Raw genomic sequence first — 25,800 nt, 5'->3', positions numbered from 1 at the left:
TTAATTGAACTAAGTAAAATTTTGTTTCATTCAAATATCTCAAGTTTAATAACTTGAACAATTACTATAAAATAATTATTCAGAGAAAAATCATAATATTTATTCATACTATTAATTATATTTAATATTAACTATTTTAAGAAATTTTAGACATTTCATTTTCGTATACATGCCAACTAAGACTTTTAGAACACAGTAGGATGTTATCATTGTTACCTGTAAATATTTCCTTGGGGATTGATGCCAAACTCAACTCCTTACTCATTTTCTTCCTTTTTTCCTATGCATGAAAGTCATCACACGCTAAATATACACTTAGTGAGACAATCAAATGAATATTTAAAGTAATGCAACAAAAAAATTTAAATGAATAACCATATTCAATGCAATATGATCACTTTACCTGTATTCCAACCATATTATCATATATTAACATGATATAACCTGATATCAAGTTTCTTACCAATATACTTGTCATTTATCTCATAAGCTCGTAAGCTTATTTGCATGTTTTCCATTTATTAACCAATAAACCATAGCCCAAATATAATCCTATGAGGACCCTGGGTATTCGAGTCAAATATATGCACCGTAGTGCTTACACATAAGGTCGTGCCCACCATATTAAACGAAGTGCTACACATAAGGTCGTGCCCACTATATGCACTGAAGTGCTACACATAAGGTCGTGCCCACTATTTTGCACTGAAATGCTACACATATGGTCGTGCCCACCATATGCATCGAAGTGCTTAATCAATATGCAACTGATGCTAGACTCTATGGCATTCCAACTATATCTTGTCCCTCAATGACTTACTTTGGTATATAGTCTATATTTTTTTCATCCATGGCAAAGTATATTATCATAATTTAACATTGGACAGTTCATATCCGAAATATCATTCATGATAAATATCATATATATAATAACCAATTATCAATCATTTTATATTCAACCTTTGACATATTCTAAATATGTCAAATATATGATATATGACATAAATATCATGCCAACATAAACAAGAACATCCATGTATAATGTTATGTAAGTATTTTTAACTCACTTTGACATTATATAGAAGTCAAAATATAAGCCTCACTAAGCTTTAACTTGATCATTTGCTTCTAATTCGATTAAATCCAAAAATTTGTCATAATATCATATTCCGGCAATTTGCACTACCTTTAAAGAAATATTATTTTGTATTAATTTATACCTTTAAAAGTTATTCCATTTGTACCAATGGAAACTAGACTCAAATAAAAATCTATCCATATAAAGAACTCATTCTAGTTCAATTTTTACAATTTATGGTGAATTTTCAAAGTCTGCTTTGAGCAAAATCTACTGCCCCATTTTCTGACATATCATCGGTTAAAAGTTCATATATTTTTGTATACACCTCAAATCAGTTTCCATTTTTTCTAAACAAAACTAGACTGCTATACTAGTCCAACAGTATAAAAATCATTCTCTAATATTTTTTTAGAATTTATGGTGATTTTCTAAACTTACTATCCAAAACATAAATTCTAAACAGATTTCACCAATTTGCATTTTCAACTTATTCACTAACTCTATTATCTCACCAAATGCACATATATGCATGCATCACAAATAACATGACATTTTAGAAGTCACTCCTTACCATAGTAACTCTGTCATTAGCTCATCACAAGCCAATGTTTGTTCGATAACATAAGTACAATTTAAATTTGCACTCACGTGGTGTCCTTAGCTTGCAAACTTCCCTTAGGAGTTCCCATTTCATCCTTAAGCTTCCCCTTAGCTTTAATAATATTTGATCTTGATTTCAAGCACTCAATCTAAATGAACATCATTACCAAACATATACAAATTCAAACCAAATGTTAGAATCTTACTAACATAGGCATACTTTGGAAAATAAATTTCTAACACATTTTCCGATGCTTGTTCGATATAATTTCCACGTCACAACATAAATGTTGACTTTCATACTTATAATTGACCACTCAAATTCCATTTAATCCAAGTTTACATAATATTTTCACTTAAGCTCCCAACGTTTTCATATTTGTGATTTAAACCTCAACTTTTACAAGTTTTCCAAAATAATCCAATTTCACATCCTAACTTCAATTTCAAAACTTAAACATTAATTTTCAGCATAGTACATCAATTATAGAACAATTACACAACAACCCATCATTTTTCCAAAATTTCCAATTTGGTCCTTTAACTTTTCAAAAAATACCAAATGGTCTTCAAATTTTTCTAAGGCTTGTATAATACTTCCTACATTATTTCCAGTCCTTACATAATTTTTCAGAATTTTCCTCATCCTTTAAGACCAAGGTCGAATGGTTCAAAGTTCCAAAACTAAGTTTTCATGATTTTGCTCGATTTTGATTCGATTAAAGCATGAAATCCCATCCAACCTTACACCATCTCTACAATCAAAGCCCTAATCAAATATCATCAAAACACAAAGTTTCCCCAACTTATAATTTGGTTGAATATCAAAGAAACAATTCTAGGGAGATTGAACATGTTTTAATCATTAAACAAGCTTGAAAATGAATCTACAACCTAAAAACATCAATATTCATCATCAATTCCACAAACCCTAATGTGAACATAAACCCTAGAATTTTGGATCTTTGAACACCAACCAAATTAGCAAGCAATAATGGTACCAAATGATAGTGTTTTTCGAATAGAATAATTTTCTATTTCATTGTATGATCCAAATTCCTAATAAATTGGCTTGAAAACCCTTAAATACCCTAACTCTTGTGATTTTAAACCTTAAATCCTGAAAGTTTAAAATTCAAAATCACTTATCTAAAAGTAAAAATCAAATGTGGTAAAGTTAAGTCTTTCCTCTTTTCTGATTTTTTATGTTGAGTCAATCAAATACTTTTTTAGAAAATATACAGTAGACTATATATAGCGGTGGATTGAGGGAATGTTGGGTTGTTCCACAGAATTCAAATTATCGTATAATTTAAGTATTTTTTTAATTTTTTAATGATAGTTTAATTTTATACCTATAAAACTTATAATTTACATTCTTAAATTTATAATATAACTTTTAAAAATTTTCACTTGACATAAAATCATGTGTTTGTCTATTTCTATATAGTATAAACATTATTTTAATAAAAAATCATTCTTATAAAATGGAATATTTAAGTAATAAAGCGAACAAACTCTACCTCTCCAAGATATGTTTGTAAATGAACGTGACACATCACAAAGGAAAACAGTTTAATATATGTATTTATTATTAGTAAGTGATCAACAGAAGAAATGGATTTGACTTTGGCAAATAAATCATTTAAACTATTGTGTGAAATACACCTTGATTACGCTAATGGCTTTCCAGGCGTTCCACTCCCAAGGCCCTCGTCAACATTTGGAAAAGACATTGACATTTCCCGCTAAGTTCGATATCTTTCAATCAGCCATTTAAGTTTGAAATCATTATTAAACGATCCAGAGTCTCAAATTATCATCTTGGAAGAAAGTTTCTTCTTCCCTTTTCTTCTTCATATTTTAAGATCATGGATGTTAAGTTCTTGTTTCTAATGGCAATATTACCTTCAGCAGCTCCACTATCCTTCAACTTCACCGGCTTTAACTCCAGCAATGTTGATATAACCTACAAAGGCGACGCTGCTCCAATGGAGTCAGTGATCCAACTCACCAAACTCGACACTTGGAGGAGCGGCCGTGCTATATATACTCGGCCAGTGCATCTTTGGGACAAATCATTGGGAACCCTCGCGGATTTCACCACCCATTTCTCCTTCTCCATCAAAAAACAAAGCAACGTTACCCCGGCCGAAGGGTTTGCCTTTTTCATTGCTTCACTTCAGTACCATGTCGGCATTGATGTCAACTCGTTGGTTTCGAGTACCACCGTGTTTTGGATGGGAGAATAATGGATGCTTGGATAAATTATGATTCCAGTTCCAAGATTCTACATGTTTCATTCACAGGGTTCTGGTTTAATACCACCATCAGACAGAGTTTGCAGTATGAAGTTGATTTGAAGGACTACTTGTCGGAATGGACAACTTTCGGCTTCGCATCGGCGACGGGGATGTACCACTAGTCGAACAAGATTCATTCATGGAGTTTCAGTTCTCATTTACGGATTTCTGGGAACAAAAAAGGTAAAATCAAAACAGGACTTGTGGTGGGATTTGCTGTTCTTGGTTCATTCATATTGCTCGGTGGATTATACATGATCATCAAGAAGAGGATCAATGGAGAAGAAGAAGAACGATTTGCTCTCCGGTCAATGGACGACGAGTTCGAGAGTGTTACCGGAGCCAAGAAAAGAACATATGCAGAACTAGTGAAGGCAACCAATAACTTCGCAGAAGGACAGAAGCTTGGAGAGGGAAGATTTGGTTCGGTTTATCGAGGATCTTTGAAAGATGTCGACTCTGAGGTCGCGGTTAAGAGGATATCGACGATGTCTCGGCAAGGCGTGAAGGAGTACGCTTCGGAAGTAACGATCACAAGCCGGTTGAGGCATAAGAACTTGGTGGAACTAATCTGTTGGTGCCATGAAAAGAAGGAACTACTCCTTGTTTATGAGTTCATGAGTAACGGAAGCCTCGATTCACATCTTTTCAATCGAGAAAGGTCGTTAATGTGGCCCGAAAGGTACAAAATTGCCCAAGGATTGGCCTATTCGTTGCATTACTTGCATTTCGAATGCGAACCCTGTGTGTTACATAGGGACATAAAGGCAAGCAACGTTATGTTAGATTCAGATTTGAATGCCAAACTTGGAGATTTCAGTTTGGCTCGGATTGTGTCCCCTGAGAAAGCACTGCAGAGCACGAAAATCGGCGGGACATTCGGGTATATGGCTCCAGAGTATGCTCTAACAGGTCGAGCTAGCCAAGAAGCAGATGTTTATAGCTTCGGTGTCGTCGTTTTGGAGATCGTTTGCGGACGAAAGCCGATAACGCCGAACGCGGACGAGAATCAAATATACAAAGTGGAGTGGCTTTGGGGACTCTATGCAAGAGGAAAACTTATCGAAGCAGCCGATCCACGACTAGAGGGAAACTTCGACAAGCAACAGATAGAACGGTTGACGATTATCGGGCTATGTTGCGCTCACCCGCATTGCAGTTCCCGGCCTTCCATGAAACAAGTGATCAGCATGCTTAATTTTGAGGTTTCGCTGCCCATTCTCGAGTTAGAAATGTCGGTTTCAGATTATTTTTAGGTTCATTTTGTTAAAAGTTTGTTTCAAAGTTTGGCAACCAACTTTGAAAAATGTTTTTCAAAGTTTGGTAAATGTTTCTTTGAAAAATGTTTTTCAAAGTTTGGTAAAGTTTAGTAGATGTTTGTTGAAAATAGGAATGGGTAAATTCACTTTAGTCATTGCACTTTAAGGTATTTTCAAAGATTAGTCTCTAAGTTTCAACTATAAATACCCTAGCTCATTTAGCTTCAAAATCATCCCAAGTCCCAAAATCATTTTCTTTCTCCCAATACTAGAGAGTTTTCTTGTGAGTAGTGAGTGTTTTGTAAACACATGTAAATTTTCTCTCTTAGTAAAAGATCTGCAACAGTCCGGAGACGTAAGAAAAATTTGCTGAACTCTGTTATCAATTTCGGGTATTATTTTTCCGCCTTTATTTCGCATTCTCACTAATATGGTTATAGGAAAAATACTTGTACTCTGTTTATTTCCCCCCAACACATGGTAATCAGAGCTTTTGATTGTGAATTTTGTCAATTTTTGTGAGGTTACTATTCATTACTATTAATGTGAATAGTGAATTTTGTGAATAGTGAAATTTTGTCGACGATACGAATTTGTCGACGGAGGTGTTCTAATACACGGCGGTTCGTGAAAAGTGTCAGAACGATCTAAAGAAGCCAGATTCGAGTGGGAGCGATGGCTGCAGACGAAGGGAAGGTGAAAATTGAAAAGTTTGATGGTGCAGACTTTGGCTGTTGGAAGATGCAGATTAAAGATTTTCTGTACCAGAAAAATCTATATCAACCTCTCTCAGGAAAGCAACCAGAGGGCATGAAGAATGAAGACTGGGCTCTTCTCGACAGACAAGCCCTCGGAGTTATCCGACTAACGTTATCCCGCAATGTTGCTTTCAACATAGCAAAGAAAAAGACCACGACGAGTCTTATGGTGGCTGTCTCCAGTATGTATGAGAAGCCATCGACCTCAAACAAAGTTCATTTGATGAGGCGATTGTTCAATTTGCGGATGGCGGAAGGGGCATCAGTGGCTCAACACCTAAATAAACTCAACACAATCACAACCCAGTTGAGTTCAGTAGAAATTGAATTCGATGATGAAGTTCGAGCTTTAATTCTCTTATCATCTCTATCAGACAGTTGGAATGCTACTGTTACAGCAGTTAGCAGCTCGTCGGGAAACAACAAATTAAAATTCGACGATACACGGGATCTGGTATTGAGTGAAGAAATTCGATGGAGAGAATCAGGTGAAGCATCAACCTCCTCAGCCTTGCACACGAAGTCCAGAGGGAGAGCTTCAGAAAGAAATTCAAATCATGGCAGATCCAAATCCAGAAGGGGAAAATCAAGAACAGGAAAGAAATATTTTACCTGTTATAACTGCAGCAAGAATGGTCACTTTAAAAAAGATTGTCGAGCACCGAAGAAAAATATCGGCGCACAGGAATCTGCCAACGTGACAGAAGATACAGGTGATGCCATGACTCTAAGCGTCGACAGTCTGATTGAATCATGGATCTTGGATTCAGGAGCATCTTTTCACTCCACCCCATGCCGAGAAATCATGGAGAACTATGTCAGTGGTGATTTTGAGAAGGTTCATCTAGCTGATGATGAAACCTTAAAGATCTGTGCAAACAATGAGATCAAAATGGAGAGAACAGTTCCCATGACACCGCAGCAGAATGGCGTAGCAGAACGCATGAACAGAACTCTGAATTAACGTGCCAGAAGCATGAGGATACATGCCAGCTTGCCCAAATTGCTATGGGCTAAAGCTATCAACACTGCAGCTTACCTGATCAACCATGGGCCCTCAGTTCCCTTAGATGGTAGAATACCAGAGGAAATTTAGAGCAAGAAAGAAATAAACCTTTCACACTTAAGAGTGTTTGGTTGTATTTCTTATGTACACATAGACTCTGTTGAAAGAAGTAAACTTGATGCTAAGTCCAACAAATGTGCCTTTGCTGGTTATGGCGGTGATGAGTTCGGTTACCGGTTTTGGGACTATGAAAATCGAAAGATCATCAGAAGCAGAGATGTTATTTTCAATGAGAATGTGATGTACAAAGACAGATCAACTATAGAATCAAGTAGCTCAAACACCGAAGCTGAAATAAAGGAATTTGCTGAGTTCGAGGAGATTTCTAGAAATGATGTTCAGATCAATCCTGAAGCAGTTCAAGAAGAACTAGGCACACTAGAACTGAGACGCTCCTCCAGAATTACTAAACCAACCCAACGGTATTCTCCTTCTTTGTACTACTTATTGCTGACTGATAATGGTGAACCAGAGTGCTATGATGAAGCAATGCAAGTGGAGGATTCGGTCAAGTGGGAGTCTTCCAAGAAAGATGATATGGACTCGCTTATGTCAAATCAGACGTGGGAATTAGTTGAATTACCACCAGGCAAGAAAGTGCTCCACAACAAGTAGATTTACAGGATCAAGGAAGAGCACGATGGGAGCAAACGCTACAAAGCGAGATTGGTTGTCAAAGGTTTTCAACAAAAAGAAGGTATTGACTACAATGAAATTTCTCTCCAGTCGTGAAGTTGTCTACATTCAGACTGGTATTGAAAATTGTAGCTGCAGAGAATTTACATCTTGAGCAGTTAGATGTAAAGACATCTTTCCTTCATGGTGATGTGGAGGAAGAAATCTATATGAGGCAGCCAGAAGGCTTCATAGAGGCAGGCAAGAAAAACTTGGTATGCAGGTTGAAGAAGAGCTTGTATGGTTTAAAACAAGCTCCTAGACAGTGGTACAAGAAGTTCGATAGCTTCATGGGTAGCAGTGGTTTTACCAGATGCCAAACAGATCATTGTTGCTACATCAAGAGGTTCAATAATAGCTTTATTATTTTATTGTTGTACGTTGATGACATGCTCGTTGCATGCTCAAACATGCAAGAGATTATACACTTGAAGAAAAAATTGTCGAAGCAGTTTGCTATGAAGGATCTGGGCGCTGCAAAGCAGATTCTTGGGATGATGATCAAGAGAGACACAAAGTCAGGGACTTTGATGTTATCACATGCTGAGTACATCAACAAAGTACTCTCCAGGTTCAACATGCAAGATGCTAAACCATTAAGTACATCTTTAGGTGTTCATTTTAGACTCTCCAAAGAACAATCACCAAAGACGGAGGAAGAACGTGCACACATGGTGAAGGTGTCGTATGCCTCAGCAATTGGAAGTCTAATGTATGTCATGGTTTGTACAAGACCAGATATTGCTCAAGCAGTGGGAGCTGTTAGCAGGTACATGAATAATCCGGGCAAGGTACACTGGGAAGCAGTCAAATGGATCTTCAGATATCTGCGGGGTACTACAAACAAAGCACTTTGTTTCAAAGGCGGAGATACGATACTGACAGGCTATGTAGATGCTGACTTAGCCGGAAATATTGACATCAGAAGGAGCACTACAGGGTATGTCTATACTCTAGGAGGAACTGCAGTGAGTTGGGTTTCTCAACTACAGAAGATAGTTTCTATCTCCACAACTGAAGCAGAATATGTCGCTGTTATGGAAGCCAGCAAGGAGATGGTTTGGCTCCAAAGTTTATTGGAAGAGTTAGGCAAGAAACAAGAAAACAATATCTTGTATTGCGACAGTCAAAGTGTTATCCATCTAGCAAAGAATCCGTCTTTTCATTCCAGAAAGAAGCACATACAATTGAGATGTCATTTTATCTGATCTCTTCTGGAAGATGGGATTTTGAAACTTGAAAAGATTAATGGAGCTCAAAATCCGGCAGACATGTTGACAAAGATGGTGACTACGGACAAACTGAAGTTGTGTTCAGCTTCAGTTGGCATGCTAGAATAACAAGACCAGAAATACTACTGCATTGATCGAGGTGTGAAGACAGATTAAAATCAGTCTTCAAGTGGGAGATTTTTAAAAGTCAGTTTCAAAGTTTGGCAACCAACTTTGAAAAATGTTTTTCAAAGTTTGGTAAATGTTTCTTTGAAAAATGTTTTTCAAAGTTTGGTAGATGTTTGTTGAAAATATGAATGGGTAAATTCACTTTAGTCATTGTACTTTAGGGTATTTTCAAAGATTAGTTCCTAAGTTTCAACTATAAATACCCTAGCTCATTTAGCTTCAAAATCATCTCAAATCCCAAAATCATTTTCTTTCTCCCAATACTAGAGAGCTTTCTTGTGAGTAGTGAGTGTTTTGTAAACACCTGTAAATTTTCTCTCTTAGTAAAAGATTTGTAGCAGTCCGGAGACGTAAGCAAAATTGGCTGAACTCCGTTATCAATTTCGAGTATTATTTTTCCGCTTTTATTTTGCATTCTCACTAATCTGGTTATAGGGAAATTACTCGTACTCTGTTTATTTCCCCAAACACATTTAAGGGCCCTATACGTTCATTTATGTCGTCCTACGGTAGTAGCACTGCTGCTTTGAGGAGAATCTGGAAGCAGAAGAGAAATTCAAGCAGTAATACGCAGAAACCATCAGCAGAATCAATATCAAACAACGTTGTTTCTTCTTCTTCCTCAGCTACTTCCATTATGATCAGGGACACTCCATGAATAAGTGGATTCTTCCTTCATGTATGATGTTGTACTAAATTTGTAATTTAATGTTCACTTTTGATGTCGGTTTAGATTAAAACACATGTACGAAAATAATATAGACCAACTCTACCTTGTGCATTATTTATTTTGATTGCATTAATTAGATTTTTTCATATTTCCGTGAAATAAATATATATATATATAATCTTTAAGGAATCTTTTAGTTATTTATTATCTAAAAGATTATATGAAATACTCTTCAAATTTTTTCGGCATGATTTGGATTCGAACAACATAATTTGTACAGTATGCATGACTTTAAATCTAATTCTTTTGAAAAGAAAAAGATTACATTAAAATTTTTATCGCTTATCGAGCCTTCAAAAAGCCCGTATCCTTTGAGCTAGTTACATTACATAGATAAGACTCCTGACCACCATATTTATTGAGTATGTCGACCTACAAGTAGTTATAATGATTTTATTTCTGGCACTATCAGCTAAAGTCACTATAAATAATTCTCAATCACAACTGAATAGAGAATCCTCTCCATTTTTTCTCATCGACTCCTATATTTTTTATCGTGTCTTCATTTATATCATATAAAATATCGACTATTGATCGTGTTTTTACTGACTATAATTCTTCATCTAAATTTAAAAGAATGGACTATTAATGACCACTTAGACAAACTCTTCATCTAACTCTCCATCAACGTCAGAGCCATATCTAGATCTGGGTAAAAGGGACACCAGCCCAGATTTAGAATTTTTATAATGTATCATACTTGAAAAAAAAAAATTTATATTAGTTATAGAGTCAATTTATTTTTAATATCTATTATTAAGGGTTCAATTTTTCTCTAATATTTATTATTATAGGCTCAATTTTTTCTAATATTTATTTTCATGACATACTCTTATAATTTACTTTTTTTTATATTTAGACCAAAATTGATAGTTTATGTACTAAAATTAAGTTTTTAACAAGACATGTACTAAAATGAAATAAAAACTAAACGTTAAGTATAATTTTAAAAATTAGTTAGAGTCAATTTATTTTAATATCTATTATTAAGGGTTCAATTTTTCTCTAATATTTATTATTATAGGCTCAATTTTTTCTAATATTTATTTTCATGATACTCTTATAATTTACTTTTTTTTATATTTAGACCAAAATTGATAGTTTATGTACTAAAATTAAGTTTTTAACAAGACATGTACTAAAATGAAATAAAAACTAAACGTTAAGTATAATTTTAAAAAATTGAAAGTTTATGTATTAAAATAAATCAAAATTAATAGTTTAGATACTAAATGAGTAATTTATCTATTAAAAATTTACAACTACGACATTATGATGATTGAAATATCATTTGTTATGTTTGTAATAGTGATAAATATAACGTGAACGAATACACAAATACAAATTATAATTTAAAACTTGAGTCTAATTTTTTTAGTTGGTTCGAGGATCACAAAAATCTCAAAAACAGGATTGATCAATGTATATATAGATCATTAATGATATAACTATAAATAATATTATTTATTAGAGTATTCTATATTTAAAATTTTAAAAGGTCCACAAACACTTGGACTTATCCTAAATTATTCAAATAAACTGACGTTATCAGATAAAATGTTGTGGCATCATGATTGGACATTTGATCGTGGTACGTCATTCCTATAATTGTTTATAAATATTAATATTACTTTTATCTAGTATAAGGTAATTTAGTATTAATCAACCAAGGTACACGTTACACGGTGTAAACTTTTTTAACATTATATATTAATTAAAAATTAAATTACAGAACAATGTGAATACTAAACTGTGTTAATATTATAATATGAGTCAGTCCTTGCCATCAAGTTTTGAGGAAACAAATTAATCAGGTTGAAACCAACAAAATTTTCTGGGGAAAGTTCAACTGTCGTTTTGTATATAGAGAGGATTTTTTTTAGTTTCACGAGCAAATTAAATAATTAATCAATACATAATTCTTAATATTTTTGAATAAATAAAATGTGTGACAGTTTTTAAAATTTATTTACAGAGTTAAAAGTTTTAGGGTAGATTACAAGGTGTTGTTTTATTGAATCCTTATTTTTAAAAATTATAAAGTAATCCTCCAATAATATGACGTTATTTTGTTGAATATTTTAACTATTAAAAGTTACAAAATAGTCACGTGACTATTTATATGTTCTAAACTCATCGTATTTTGTTTAAAATTGATGATAGTTTGGGTTGGATGTTAATATGTTTTCTAAGATATGATAGTCGTTATATATTTTGGGATCAAATTTTATCATATCGCAGTCAGCATGTTAATGTTTAGTTTAGACTATTATCATTTTTTGAAAGAAAATTGTAACACCCCCAACCCGTACCTGATCCGAATACGAATCCGAGGTGTCACATTGACATTTCAAAACATTTACTTGTATAAAATAGTGAGTAATTTAAAACTTTTATAACATATAACTTATTCAAAACGTTTACAGAACTATTCAGAGCTTATACAATATATTCTTTTGAATACATGCCAACTAGAACTTTATATATTAAAATACATATTATTCACCTCTCTTCTGATCTGACATTCAGTAAGGAGAACTGACATGTCTTGCTCTACATTGCTCTTTACTCTTCTTGAAACCTACGTGTAAATCACTTACACGCTAAGTCTGTGACTTAGTGAGGCAATAAACATATAATGTAAACTATAACTTGTAATAATGCATGAACAATTACTGCTATCACATCATACCCAAACATATATACATTCATATATCGAATCCACATATGCATATAATTATCTTATTTCCTATCATTATCATATTATTACCATTTATTTTTTTATTCTCTTGTTTATATGATCCATTATGTTCATATCATATATCTTATAACATATACAATAATCACTAACACACATATATCATATCATATAATTCATATCACAAAACACATATATACATCACATACATTATATTCAATATTATCCCTTATTAGCCCATCTACATATATGAGAACTTAAGGTATGTGAGTACATTGAGGTTGTGCACCACTATATTGTTACCATAACTCATATAAATGTCCTGAATGACCTATCCAGATGTCATAAAGAACCTCGGCAACTATCCATAGATCCCGAAGAACCTAGGTAAATTGTCTATATGTTCCTTAGAACATAAGTATACTGTCCATATGTCTCGAAAGACATAGGTAATTATGTTCATATGTTCCGTAGAACATAGGTAAACCCTCGACTCTTGGCATGCCAACTATACCACTAGCTCTCATATTACATAACATGGGCATTATCATTTATAACATTTCATATCCATTATTCTTTCTCTTCTGTCACATACCACATGTATGTGTAATCATATATCTCATATCATATCATATCATATGTCATATGGTTCATATCTTTCTCATGCAGTCCCATAGTTTAGTTTCATATATGTTCATATATATACATCACATAGCACATACTTCTCATATCATTACATACAAAAGTATGATAACACATATAATCATGCATACATACAATTCATGTCATTCATATACGTATAATCATATATTTATACATTCTAACATAGGAAATAGACTTGTCGCAAGTCTTGTTTCCATTTAGCGCCATAAACTAATTAAAATGCACTCACCTGTGCCTCACTTGCTATCAATTACTCATATGTCTTACTTTCTCTTCTTTGATCAATTATAACCTTTCAATCATTACGGAACTTGCTCTCGATCGATATCTACACAACCATGTATACATATTAGCATTCTAAATACTATGATTCGATCCTTGATTTCTTAAGCTATAAGAAAGATCTACTTCTATTTTTCCTTTGAAGTGCATCGGTACACTCTGTAGTGTATCGATGCACTAATTACATTCGATATTTCAATTTCAAGGGGGTGCATAAATGCACTAACTTTGTATCGGTACACTCATGGCATTCGATGTTTCCATTTTAAGGGGTATATCGATGCACTTTGTAACATCCGCAATACCGGGTTAGTGACCAAATTGTAAAGTTTCAGAATTTGGTGACTAAAGTAGAAGAATGAAAGAATTCAATGATTATTTGAATATATATATTGAAGGTTATTTGGTAATTATTAAAGGAAATTAAGGGTATTATGGTCATTTGACCAGAAAGATTTTTTATAATTTTTTTTTAAGGGTAATAAGCACGTATGAAGAAGAGTCCAGAGCATTCTTCAGTCTTCTTCTTCCTCCTCTCCACCGTGAAGCTTGGTATAAGGTAAGTGAGTCTTTAGTGGTTAATTCTTTCGTTTTAAAGCTTGTTTTGATTCTTGGGATATTAAGAAAGATTAAGGAAAGCTTTAGGGGGCTTAAACCTCAAAGATTAACAAGTTATGAGAAATTAAGAAAAATGAGTTTTTAAGTGAATTTTTGATATGGAAGGAGTTAATAGATTGTGAAGTTGAATTTGACTTGTCAAGGATTAAATTAAGAGGTAGGAAGTGTTAGAATTGGAATTAGAACACATTGGAAATTTGGTATGATTTTTGAATCTTATATGGAAGATAGAATTTTGAGGTTTAAGATGAAATAAATGAATATAGATTGGTTTAAGTATGTGTACTAGAGTTAAGGATGAAAAGGGGATGATATATGAAGTGTTTGAGAGGAAATGAAGTAATTTTCGGGTTGAAAATATGATTTCTGGGCAAGGGGAATCGGTACCCATTCAAGGGAACCGATACCCCTTCAAACGAACAAGAATTTCCAGTATGTCAAGGGGAACCGATACCCCATGGGGGGAACCGATTCCCCCTAAAGGAAAATTGGGGATATGGATTTAATAAGTTCGTTTAAATTGATAGTATCCAATTACAAGGTGTAGGTATCTAATTATGGTCTCGAAATGTACATTTATGTAGATTCTACGCATAAAGCAATTCCGGAACGTTTAGCAAGTAAGATCGATCAAGGGAAAGATAGAGATTGGATTTGGCTAGTGAGGCCAGGTGAGTGCATATTAGTTAGTTTATGGTGCTAAATGGAAACAAGACTTGCGACAAGTCTATTTCCTATGTTAGAATGCATGAATATGATATACGTATATGAATGACATGAATTGTATGTATGCATGAATATATGTGTTGACATGCTTTTGAATGTAATGTTATGAGAAGTATGTGCTATATAAGGTATATATATATATACATATGTGAAACTGAACTATGTGACTGCATGAGAAAGATATGAGCCATATGACATGATATAGGTGAACATGAGAAAGCAAAGTATGAGATATAAACTATGTGATCATAGTAAAATATAATTATATTTTTATATGATAAGTGAAATAAACTGGATAATATTGATCTATAGGATGAAGTGAAAATAGTACACCAACTAGGGGATTTGAACATAAATGATAAGATGAACGTATAAGATAAGCTAGATGGGAAAGATTCATAGGTTTAAATAAAACTATAACACATGGGTTGAATGATAGAAATTTGTGAAGTTATATGAGAAGATTATAAGAGCTATAAGAAATTGAATTAAGTAACAGATTAGATTATATATAGAAATAATAGAAGTGAGATATGTTTATAAGTCTGCCCTAGATGAATACGAAATATAAGAATGCTATATGATTTATATTAGGATAATCTTGAGGATATATATATATATATAGATAGATATGAAATGAAATGAAATGAGTTATATGAATACCCAATTATGTGATGAAATGGTGAATTACCTGAACATGTGAATATATATGTTTAAGAGAAGGCATACGATTAAGATATAAGCAATATGACTTATAAGTATTTCTATTATAATGTTACATGATATGTTATGTATGTTAAAGGAATTATGTGATGGTATAAGAATTGATAGGAAATATATATGTGAAAACAAGTATATGATACGAGACAAAACTTATGACTATAAGCTACGTGAAAGTGTTCTAGGTGTTTCGATATATTATATGAAATATATGATCTTATGTGAACAAGATATGATAAGTATGTTTGTAGGAATAAAGGTGATTGGGTGAGAAATGATAGAAATTATATGAAAACATGACATATGTGACATGTGAATTATATGGAAATGATCTACGGGTAAGTGAACTACGTGACTATGTGATCATATGAAAAGAAGCTATGTGATACGTGATATGTGAAAGTGAATTACAAGTTTATGTGTATATTTGAAATGAAAGAAATGATAACGCCCATGTTATGTGTCATGAGAGCTAGGGGTATAGTTGGCATGCCAAGAGTCGAGGGTTTATTCGGTTCTTTAGGACATATGTATATCCTTTGGAACCTGTGTGAAGTCTTGAAAGACACATACTTGATCCATAGTATATGTATATGATTCTTAAGGAATTCTACGTGGTCCTTATGGACATCATTCTACGGGCACTACGGTGCAATTCTACGGGCACTTCGGTGCAATTCTACGGGGCACTTCGGTGCATTTATACGAGCTGTGGTGACAGCATAGTGCACAACCTCTATAGACTCACATATCGATAGTTCTCACATATATACATGGGCTAATCCAGAGATATGAACAAATATAAGTTAGTGGTATGATAATGCTATAGAAATTATATGATGTTGTGTGTATAGTGTTTGATTGAAAAAGTATGTGATTATATGATAACATGTGAATGATGAATTATGTGTATGTATGAATTTACTGCGATTAATCTGATATGATTCTATACGATATGAAAAATGCCTGGACTTGCTATAACATGATAGAACAGAACATGCATGTATCAATATATATGTTTTAAAGTGCATTATAAGTGGTTATGCCTCACTAAGTCTTCGACTTAGCGTGTGATTGTTTCACACGTAGGTTTCGAGAAGAGTAAGGAGTGATGCGGAGCAAGACAGGTCAGTTTTCCTTACCAAAAGATCAGATCAGAAATATTTGACAAAGTATGTTTTTGGTTATGTATAAAGTGTTGGCATGTAATAAGTCATTAAGTACGAGCACTCTGATAAAGTCTGTATTTTGTTTTAAATAAAGTTTTAAATTTCCCGGGATTTTTTTTCTTAAGAGTCAAGGTTTGAAAAGTCAATGTGACACTTCGGACTCGTATCTGGGTCGGATACGGGTTGGGGGTGTTACATTTAATGGTATCAGAGCTATGGTTTAGCCGATTCTCGGCCTAAACCGAAGTCCAAAAGGTCATAAAAGGTGTACATGCCAACATAGATTGAAAAATTTCTGATCTGATAGTGTAAGGAATACGTTGTCTTGCTAATAAAATAAGAATAGTTTAACACAGTAGAAATCCGATCGTGATAATTTCGAAGTAAGTGAAAGGTGATATTCCTGATGGTGATAGCTATTCACTTGCCTTGGCCAGGCAGGATGAAGAGCGGACATCTCAGGAAATGCCTAGTAAGATCAAAAGTTGATTTCTGAAAGCTGAAATCATATCTGAATAATGATAGAAAATTTTCATCGTTTGGAATCGGAAAAACGATGTAGAGTAGTTTTGCTATTATGAATAAGATAGAATATGGTGAACGGGTGTCACCATAAGAATGTTAAAAAGATCTAATGACGTGATGATTACGTATAGAAGAACTCAAGGATAAGTGCATCAGTGACAAGTGTATAAGATGTATATGTTAGAGCTTATGAGTTTGGAACGAAGTGATAATATTGCGCATAAACAAGAGTATGTTTATGATAAGGGTTTGCAGTTACGATGGAAAGAGTTAGCATTGGCTACCTAGAGTATGTGATAAAAATGTACTGGAATTATAAGATTATAAGATATTTTTAGGATATAATAACCAGATCTGCAATGGATCTGGATACAGTTGCATATTTGGATCATAGTAATGTGGTATAGTAAAGGAAAAGGAAGTAAGAATTGGTATATTTAAATAAAGCTGAGGATTGATAAGAAGAGTTTGAGAATGTGTATATCGATGATCAGATTATAAGACACAGGAAGTCAGAATGTTGAGTTTGAGCAAAAGAAATTTCAGGATGTATGAGAATAGGGGTGAAATTGATAAGTTGAGTAAGCGAATTTTAAGATAATTTCGATTTGAAAGGATGTATGTGTTTAGTTGATTAGGGTTTGTACCCTAGATTGAACATATATTATTGACTAGCTGTCAGAGTAAAAGTGATAGAGTTATAAGACTGAAGGAAAAGACAAAGTGGAGTTAATTGATTATGATGTGAATTTGAATATGATTGTATATTCTGAGCGGATAACTATGATGTAGAAACTGAGATAAGTATTTGCATGGAACCTTCAGGAAGGAAAATACAAGTATAAGAAATGATAAGAATGAAGTTATGTATAAGAAATGGGTTATTAAAGTAATGAGGATGCAATGAAGATTGGTACATAAAGATGAGTATAAGTATAAGACAAGAGTATGTGAACATGAAAGGAAATATATGATTAATGTAAGGAATAAGGAAAAGAAATGAAAGGGATTGATTTAAAGGATCATATACGATAAATATGGAAGTACAGAGGACAATTTTTGATATGGAAATAAGACCAGTGTGCAAGGTGATGTGAAAATATTGTTTGACTCCTTAAAGTATATGTTTAATCACATTGAAGAAGATTTAAAGTTGAGTTTTGGTCAAATGATGACGAAATACAAGTTTGGTATGGTTATAAGGTAATTAAAGATTGATAAAGAATTTGATTGATTAAGGATTTTGAGTGATAAGAACTGATGCTATTGGTTATATGATAAGTAACATGATAAGGATGTATAAAGGAAAAAGGTAGTTGAAGAACTAAGAGAAAGAAGGATTAAGTAAAAGAAGTAACATAAGAACATTAGAAGATATGTTCTTACTAAGTTGTTTAGTGAAAAATTCGAGGACGATTTTTTTTTTAAAAAGGAGGGGAGATTTGTAACATCCGCAATACCGGGTTAGTGACCAAATTGTAAAGTTTCAGAATTTGGTGACTAAAGTAGAAGAATGAAAGAATTCAATGATTATTTGAATATATATATTGAAGGTTATTTGGTAATTATTAAAGGAAATTAAGGGTATTATGGTCATTTGACCAGAAAGATTTTTTATAATTTTTTTTTAAGGGTAATAAGCACGTATGAAGAAGAGTCCAGAGCATTCTTCAGTCTTCTTCTTCCTCCTCTCCACCGTGAAGCTTGGTATAAGGTAAGTGAGTCTTTAGTTGGTTAATTCTTTCGTTTTAAAGCTTGTTTTGATTCTTGGGATATTAAGAAAGATTAAGGAAAGCTTTAGGGGGCTTAAACCTCAAAGATTAACAAGTTATGAGAAATTAAGAAAAATGAGTTTTTAAGTGAATTTTTGATATGGAAGGAGTTAATAGATTGTGAAGTTGAATTTGACTTGTCAAGGATTAAATTAAGAGGTAGGAAGTGTTAGAATTGGAATTAGAACACATTGGAAATTTGGTATGATTTTTGAATCTTATATGGAAGATAGAATTTTGAGGTTTAAGATGAAATAAATGAATATAGATTGGTTTAAGTATGTGTACTAGAGTTAAGGATGAAAAGGGGATGATATATGAAGTGTTTGAGAGGAAATGAAGTAATTTTCGGGTTGAAAATATGATTTCTGGGCAAGGGGAATCGGTACCCATTCAAGGGGAACCGATACCCCTTCAAACGAACAAGAATTTCCAGTATGTCATAGGGGAACCGATACCCCATGGGGGGGGAACCGATTCCCCCTAAAGGAAAATTGGGGATATGGATTTAATAAGTTCGTTTAAATTGATAGTATCCAATTACAAGGTGTAGGTATCTAATGATGGTCTCGAAATGTACATTTATGTAGATTCTACGCATAAAGCAATTCCGGAACGTTTAGCAAGTAAGATCGATCAAGGGAAGATAAGAGATTGGATTTGGCTAGTGAGGCCAGGTGAGTGCATATTAGTTAGTTTATGGTGCTAAATGGAAACAAGACTTGCGACAAGTCTATTTCCTATGTTAGAATGCATGAATATATTATACGTATATGAATGACATGAATTGTATGTATGCATGAATATATGTGTTGACATGCTTTTGAATGTAATGTTATGAGAAGTATGTGCTATATAAGGTATATATATATATACATATGTGAAACTGAACTATGTGACTGCATGAGAAAGATATGAGCCATATGACATGATATAGGTGAACATGAGAAAGCAAAGTATGAGATATAAACTATGTGATCATAGTAAAATATAATTATATTTTTATATGATAAGTGAAATAAACTGGATAATATTGATCTATAGGATGAAGTGAAAATAGTACACCAACTAGGGGATTTGAACATAAATGATAAGATGAACGTATAAGATAAGCTAGATGGGAAAGATTCATAGGTTTAAATAAAACTATAACACATGGGTTGAATGATAGAAATTTGTGAAGTTATATGAGAAGATTATAAGAGCTATAAGAATTGAATTAAGTAACAGATTAGATTATATATAGAAATAATAGAAGTGAGATATGTTTATAAGTCTGCCCTAGATGAATACGAAATATAAGAATGCTATATTTATATTAGGATAATCTTGAGGATATATATATATATATAGATAGATATGAAATGAAATGAAATGAAATGAGTTATATGAATACCCAATTATGTGATGAAATGGTGAATTACCTGAACATATATATGTTTAAGAGAAGGCATACGATTAAGATATAAGCAATATGACTTATAAGTATTTCTATTATAATGTTACATGATATGTTATGTATGTTAAAGGAATTATGTGATGGTATAAGAATTGATAGGAAATATATATGTGAAAACAAGTATATGATACGAGACAAAACTTATGACTATAAGCTACGTGAAAGTGTTCTAGGTGTTTCGATATATTATATGAAATATATGATCTTATGTGAACAAGATATGATAAGTATGTTTATAGGAATAAAGGTGATTGGGTGAGAAATGATAGAAATTATATGAAAACATGACATATGTGACATGTGAATTATATGGAAATGATCTACGGGTAAGTGAACTACGTGACTATGTGATCATATGAAAAGAAGCTATGTGATACGTGATATGTGAAAGTGAATTACAAGTTTATGTGTATATTTGAAATGAAAGAAATGATAACGCCCATGTTATGTGTCATGAGAGCTAGGGGTATAGTTGGCATGCCAAGAGTCGAGGGTTTATTCGGTTCTTTAGGACATATGTATATCCTTTGGAACCTGTGTGAAGTCTTGAAAGACACATACTTGATCCATAGTATATGTATATGATTCTTAAGGAATTCTACGTGGTCCTTATGGACATCATTCTACGGGCACTATGGTGCAATTCTACGGGCACTTCGGTGCAATTCTACGGGGCACTTTGGTGCATTTATACGAGCTGTGGTGACAGCATAGTGCACAACCTCTATAGACTCACATATCGATAGTTCTCACATATATATATGGGCTAATCCAGAGATATGAACAAATATAAGTTAGTGGTATGATAAATGCTATAGAAATTATATGATGTTGTGTGTATAGTGTTTGATTGAAAAAGTATGTGATTATATGATAACATGTGAATGATGAATTATGTGTATGTATGAATTTACTGCGATTAATCTGATATGATTCTATACGATATGAAAAATGCCTGGACTTGCTATAACATGATAGAACAGAACATGCATGTATCAATATATATGTTTTAAAGTGCATTATAAGTGGTTATGCCTCACTAAGTCTTCGACTTAGCGTGTGATTGTTTCACACGTAGGTTTCGAGAAGAGTAAGGAGTGATGCGGAGCAAGACAGGTCAGTTTTCCTTACCAAAAGATCAGATCAGAAATATTTGACAAAGTATGTTTTTGGTTATGTATAAAGTGTTGGCATGTAATAAGTCATTAAGTACGAGCACTCTGATAAAGTCTGTATTTTGTTTTAAATAAAGTTTTAAATTTCCCGGGATTTTTTTTCTTAAGAGTCAAGGTTTGAAAAGTCAATGTGACACTTCGGACTCGTATCCGGGTCGGATACGGGTTGGGGGTGTTACACACTTCTTGTGCATTGATGCACATTGAATTATTTATGGAATTTGCCCTTGATGCATCAATACATATTGAATGTGTATCGATGCACACTAGCCTAAAATTCCATTTCGTGCACGAAAATCCACTCAAATCAACTCAAATGCTTCATCTTTCATCCTTTTTCATGTTCTTAACTCATATACACATGCTTAAACCAATTTATATCCATATAAACCATCTTTAACCTCAAAATTCTTTTTCTCATATGTAACTCAAGAATTATACCAACTTTGTAACATGTTTTAATTCCAATTCTATTGCTTCTAACTTCTTAATTAGACCCTTGACAAGTCAAATTCAACTTCAAAATCTATTAACTCATTCTATTTCAATAATTCACTTAAAATCTCCTTTTACTTAATCTATTATAACTTGTTCATTTTGGAGTTTTAAGTCACCATAAATCTTCCCTTACTCTTTCTTATCACTCAAGAATCAAAAGAAACCATAAAATTGAAGAAACAAGAAAATTAAATCCAACTCACCTTATACATGAAGACACGGGAAGAAGAAGAAACTGAACCCCATCTCTCCAGACTTTTCTTTCCCATTTACACGTGGTTATCTCTTTTATAAAGAGATAATAAAAATCTTTCTTTACAAAGACCAATTTACCCTTACCTCCTTACATATTTACCAAATAATCCTAAAAATATTCCTAATTAAGTCTCTGAACTTTCCAATCTTTCCAAAATTAGACTTCAAATTTCCAAAACTTACATTTAAATCACTAGTCCTTATTTTGGGATATTACAAATCTCCCCTCCTTTAAGAAAAATTCATCCTCGAATTTTCACTACACAAATCGATAAGAACACTACCTATACATATCTTGTAATGCTCTTTATACATATTCTTTACTTTATACATTCATCTAATGTCTCTTATCATATAAACAATAACCATAAATTTCAATCCATTTTTGTCTTTTCTCTCATTCTATTCTGTATTTTCCTTTGACCATTTCTAAAATTTTATATAATGTCACTCATCACGTAGATAGTAACATCAATTTTTATCACTTAACCTCATAAATCCATCTCTAATTACCTTATAACAATTACCAAACTTGTTTTCCATCATCATTTGACCAAGAACACAACCTTAATATTCTTTAAATATGATTAAACATACACTTTGAAGAATCTTTTCACATCACCTTGCACACTTTTCTTACTTCTATATCAAAATTATCATTTACACTTCCATATAATCTTTATCGTATATGATCCTTTAAAACCAATCCTTTTCATTTCTTTATTCCATTATTCCTTTATTTACTCAAAATCGAAATCTCCTATACACAAATCATATATTTTCTTTTGATGTTCACATACTCTTGTCCTATCACTTATACTCATCTTTGTGTACTAATCTTCATTGCATCCTCGTAACTTTGATAATCCAATTTACTTATACAGAACTTCATCTTTACCATCTCTTATACTTGTATTTTCCTTCCTTAAAGCTCCATACAATTACTTTTCTCCTTATCTACATCATAGTTATCTGATCAGAATACACAACTATATTCATATCCACATCATAATTGATTAATTTCGGTACATTTTTATCACATAATATGGTTAGTCAACGCTAACTCTTTCCATCTTAACTGCAAACCCTTATCATATACACACTCTTGCTTATACTCAATATTATCCCTTCGTTTCAAACTCATAAGCTCTAACTTTATACATCTTATACGCTTGTCACTAATACACTTATTCTTGAACTCTTATACCAATTCTCACTTTATTATTTGATCTTTTAACGCTCTTATGGTGACACTTGTTCACCATATTCTATCTTATCCACTAAATAACAAAACGACTCCATATCACCTTTCCGATTCAAAACAGTGAAAACTTTCTATCATTATTCAGATATGATTTCAACTTTATGAAATCAACCTTTAATCTTATAAGACACTTTCTGAGGTTTCCGTTCTTCATCCTGCCTGACCAGGGCAAGTGAATTGCTATCACCATCAGATTTTTCAACTATCGATTCAGTTCAACAATTTCTATAATCCATTTCTACTATATCAGACAAATCTTATTCTATTAACAAGACAACATACACCTTACACTATCAGATCAGAAATTTTTCACTTTGAGTTGGCATGTACACATTTTTAAACTCTTTTACCTTCGGTTTAAGCATAGAATTAGCTAAACCTGGCTCTGATACCATTAAATGTAACACCCCTAACCCGTACCTGGCCTGAATACGAATATGAGGTGTCACATTGACATTTCAAAATATTTACTTGTATAAAATAGTGAGTAATTTAAAACTTTTATAACATAAAACTTATTCAAAATATTTATAGAACTATTCAGAGCGTATACAATATATTCTTTTTAATACATGTCAACTAGAACTTTATATATTAAAATACATATTATTCACTTCTCTTCTGATCTGACCTTCAATAAGGAGAACTGACTTGTCTTGCTCTACATTGCTCTTTACTCTTCTTGAAACCTACGTGTAAATCACTTACACACTAAGTCTATGACTTAGTGAGGCAATAAACATATAATGTAAACTATAACTTGTAATAATGCATAAACAATTACTGCTATCACATCATACCCAAACATATATCTATTCATATATCAAATCCACACATGCATATAATTATCTTCTTTCCTATCATTATCATATTATTACCATTCATATTTCTATTCTCTTGTTTATATGATCCATTATGTTCATATCATATATCTTATAACATATACAATAATCACTAACACACATATATCATATCATATAATTCATATCACAAAACACATATATATATCACATACATTATATTCAATGTTATCTCTTATTAGCCCATATACACATGTGAGAACTTAAGGTATGTGAGTACATTGAGGTTGTACACCACTATGATGTCACCACAGCTCGTATAAATGTCCCGAAGAACCTATCCAGAGGTCATAAAGAACCTCAACAACTGTCCATAGGTCCCGAAGAACCTAGGTAAACTGTCCATATGTTTCTTAGAACATAGGTATGTTGTTCATATGTCCCGAAAAACATAGGTAATTATGTTCATATGTTCCATAGAACATAGATAAACCCTCGACTCTTGGCATGCCAACTATACCACTATCTCTCATATTACATAACATGGGCATTATCATTTATAACATTTCATATCCATTGTTCTTTATCTTCTGTCACATACCACATGTATGTGTAACCATATATCTCATACCATATCACATGTCATATGGCTCATATCTTTCTCATGCAGTCCCATAGTTTAGTTTCATAAATGTTCATATATATGCATCACATAGCACATACTTCTCATATCATTACATACAAAAGCATTTTAACATATATGATCATGCATACACACAATTCATGTCATTCATATACGTATAATCATATATTCATACATTCTAACATAGGAAATAGACTTGTCGCAAGTCTTGTTTCCATTTAGCACCATAAACTAACTAATATGCACTCATCTGTGCCTCACTTGCTATCAATTACTCCTATGACTTAATTTCTTTTCTTGATCAATTATAACCTTACAATCATTACAGAACTTGCTCTCGATCGATATCTACACAATCATGTATACATATTAGCATTCTAAATACTATGATTCGATCATTGATTTCTTAAGCTATAAGAAAAATCTACTTCTATTTTTCCTTTGAAGTGCATCGGTACACTCTGTAGTGTATCGATGCACTAATTACGTTCGATATTTCAAGAGGGGTGTATCGATGCACTAACTATGCATCGGTACACTCATGGCATTCGATGTTTCCATTTTTAAGGGGTGTATCGATGCAATTCATGTGCATCGATGCACATTGAATTATTTATGGAATTTTCCCTTGATGCATCGGTACATATTGAATGTGTATCGA

At 32.8% G+C, this 25,800-nt stretch overlaps 2 protein-coding genes across 2 annotated transcripts; both read left to right on the top strand.

Moving 5' to 3' along the window:
• Positions 1-3,552: 3,552 nt before the first annotated feature.
• LOC120144776 (seed lectin-like) lies at positions 3,553-4,106 on the top strand. Its single transcript, XM_039158752.1, has 2 exons — positions 3,553-3,904; positions 3,991-4,106. Exons 1-2 carry the CDS (start codon positions 3,553-3,555, stop codon positions 4,104-4,106), a joined length of 468 nt encoding a protein of 155 aa, XP_039014683.1.
• Positions 4,107-4,238: 132 nt separating this feature from the next.
• On the top strand, positions 4,239-5,240 carry LOC120144775 (L-type lectin-domain containing receptor kinase IX.1-like). The gene has a single exon (XM_039158751.1). It carries the CDS (start codon positions 4,239-4,241, stop codon positions 5,238-5,240), a length of 1,002 nt encoding a protein of 333 aa, XP_039014682.1.
• Positions 5,241-25,800: the final 20,560 nt, after the last annotated feature.

The sequence above is a fragment of the Hibiscus syriacus genome, unplaced genomic scaffold (assembly GCF_006381635.1).
Source record: "Hibiscus syriacus cultivar Baekdansim isolate YM2019G1 unplaced genomic scaffold, ASM638163v2 tig00110890_pilon, whole genome shotgun sequence".
In the NCBI taxonomy this organism is placed as follows: Eukaryota; Viridiplantae; Streptophyta; class Magnoliopsida; order Malvales; family Malvaceae; genus Hibiscus; species Hibiscus syriacus.
Note: the sequence above shows the minus strand (reverse complement) of the source record. Positions and strands in the feature narration are given on the sequence as shown.

What these genes read in the sequence shown, in the direction of transcription:
- LOC120144776 (XM_039158752.1), top strand. Translation starts at nt 3,553, where the DNA reads ATGGATGTTAAGTTCTTGTTTCTAATGGCAATATTACCTTCAGCAGCT. An exon ending in TGTCAACTCGTTGGTTTCGA is followed by an intron (nt 3,905 to 3,990) that starts GTACCACCGTGT and finishes TTTCATTCACAG; the next exon opens with GGTTCTGGTTTAATACCACC.
- LOC120144775 (XM_039158751.1), top strand. Translation starts at nt 4,239, where the DNA reads ATGATCATCAAGAAGAGGATCAATGGAGAAGAAGAAGAACGATTTGCT.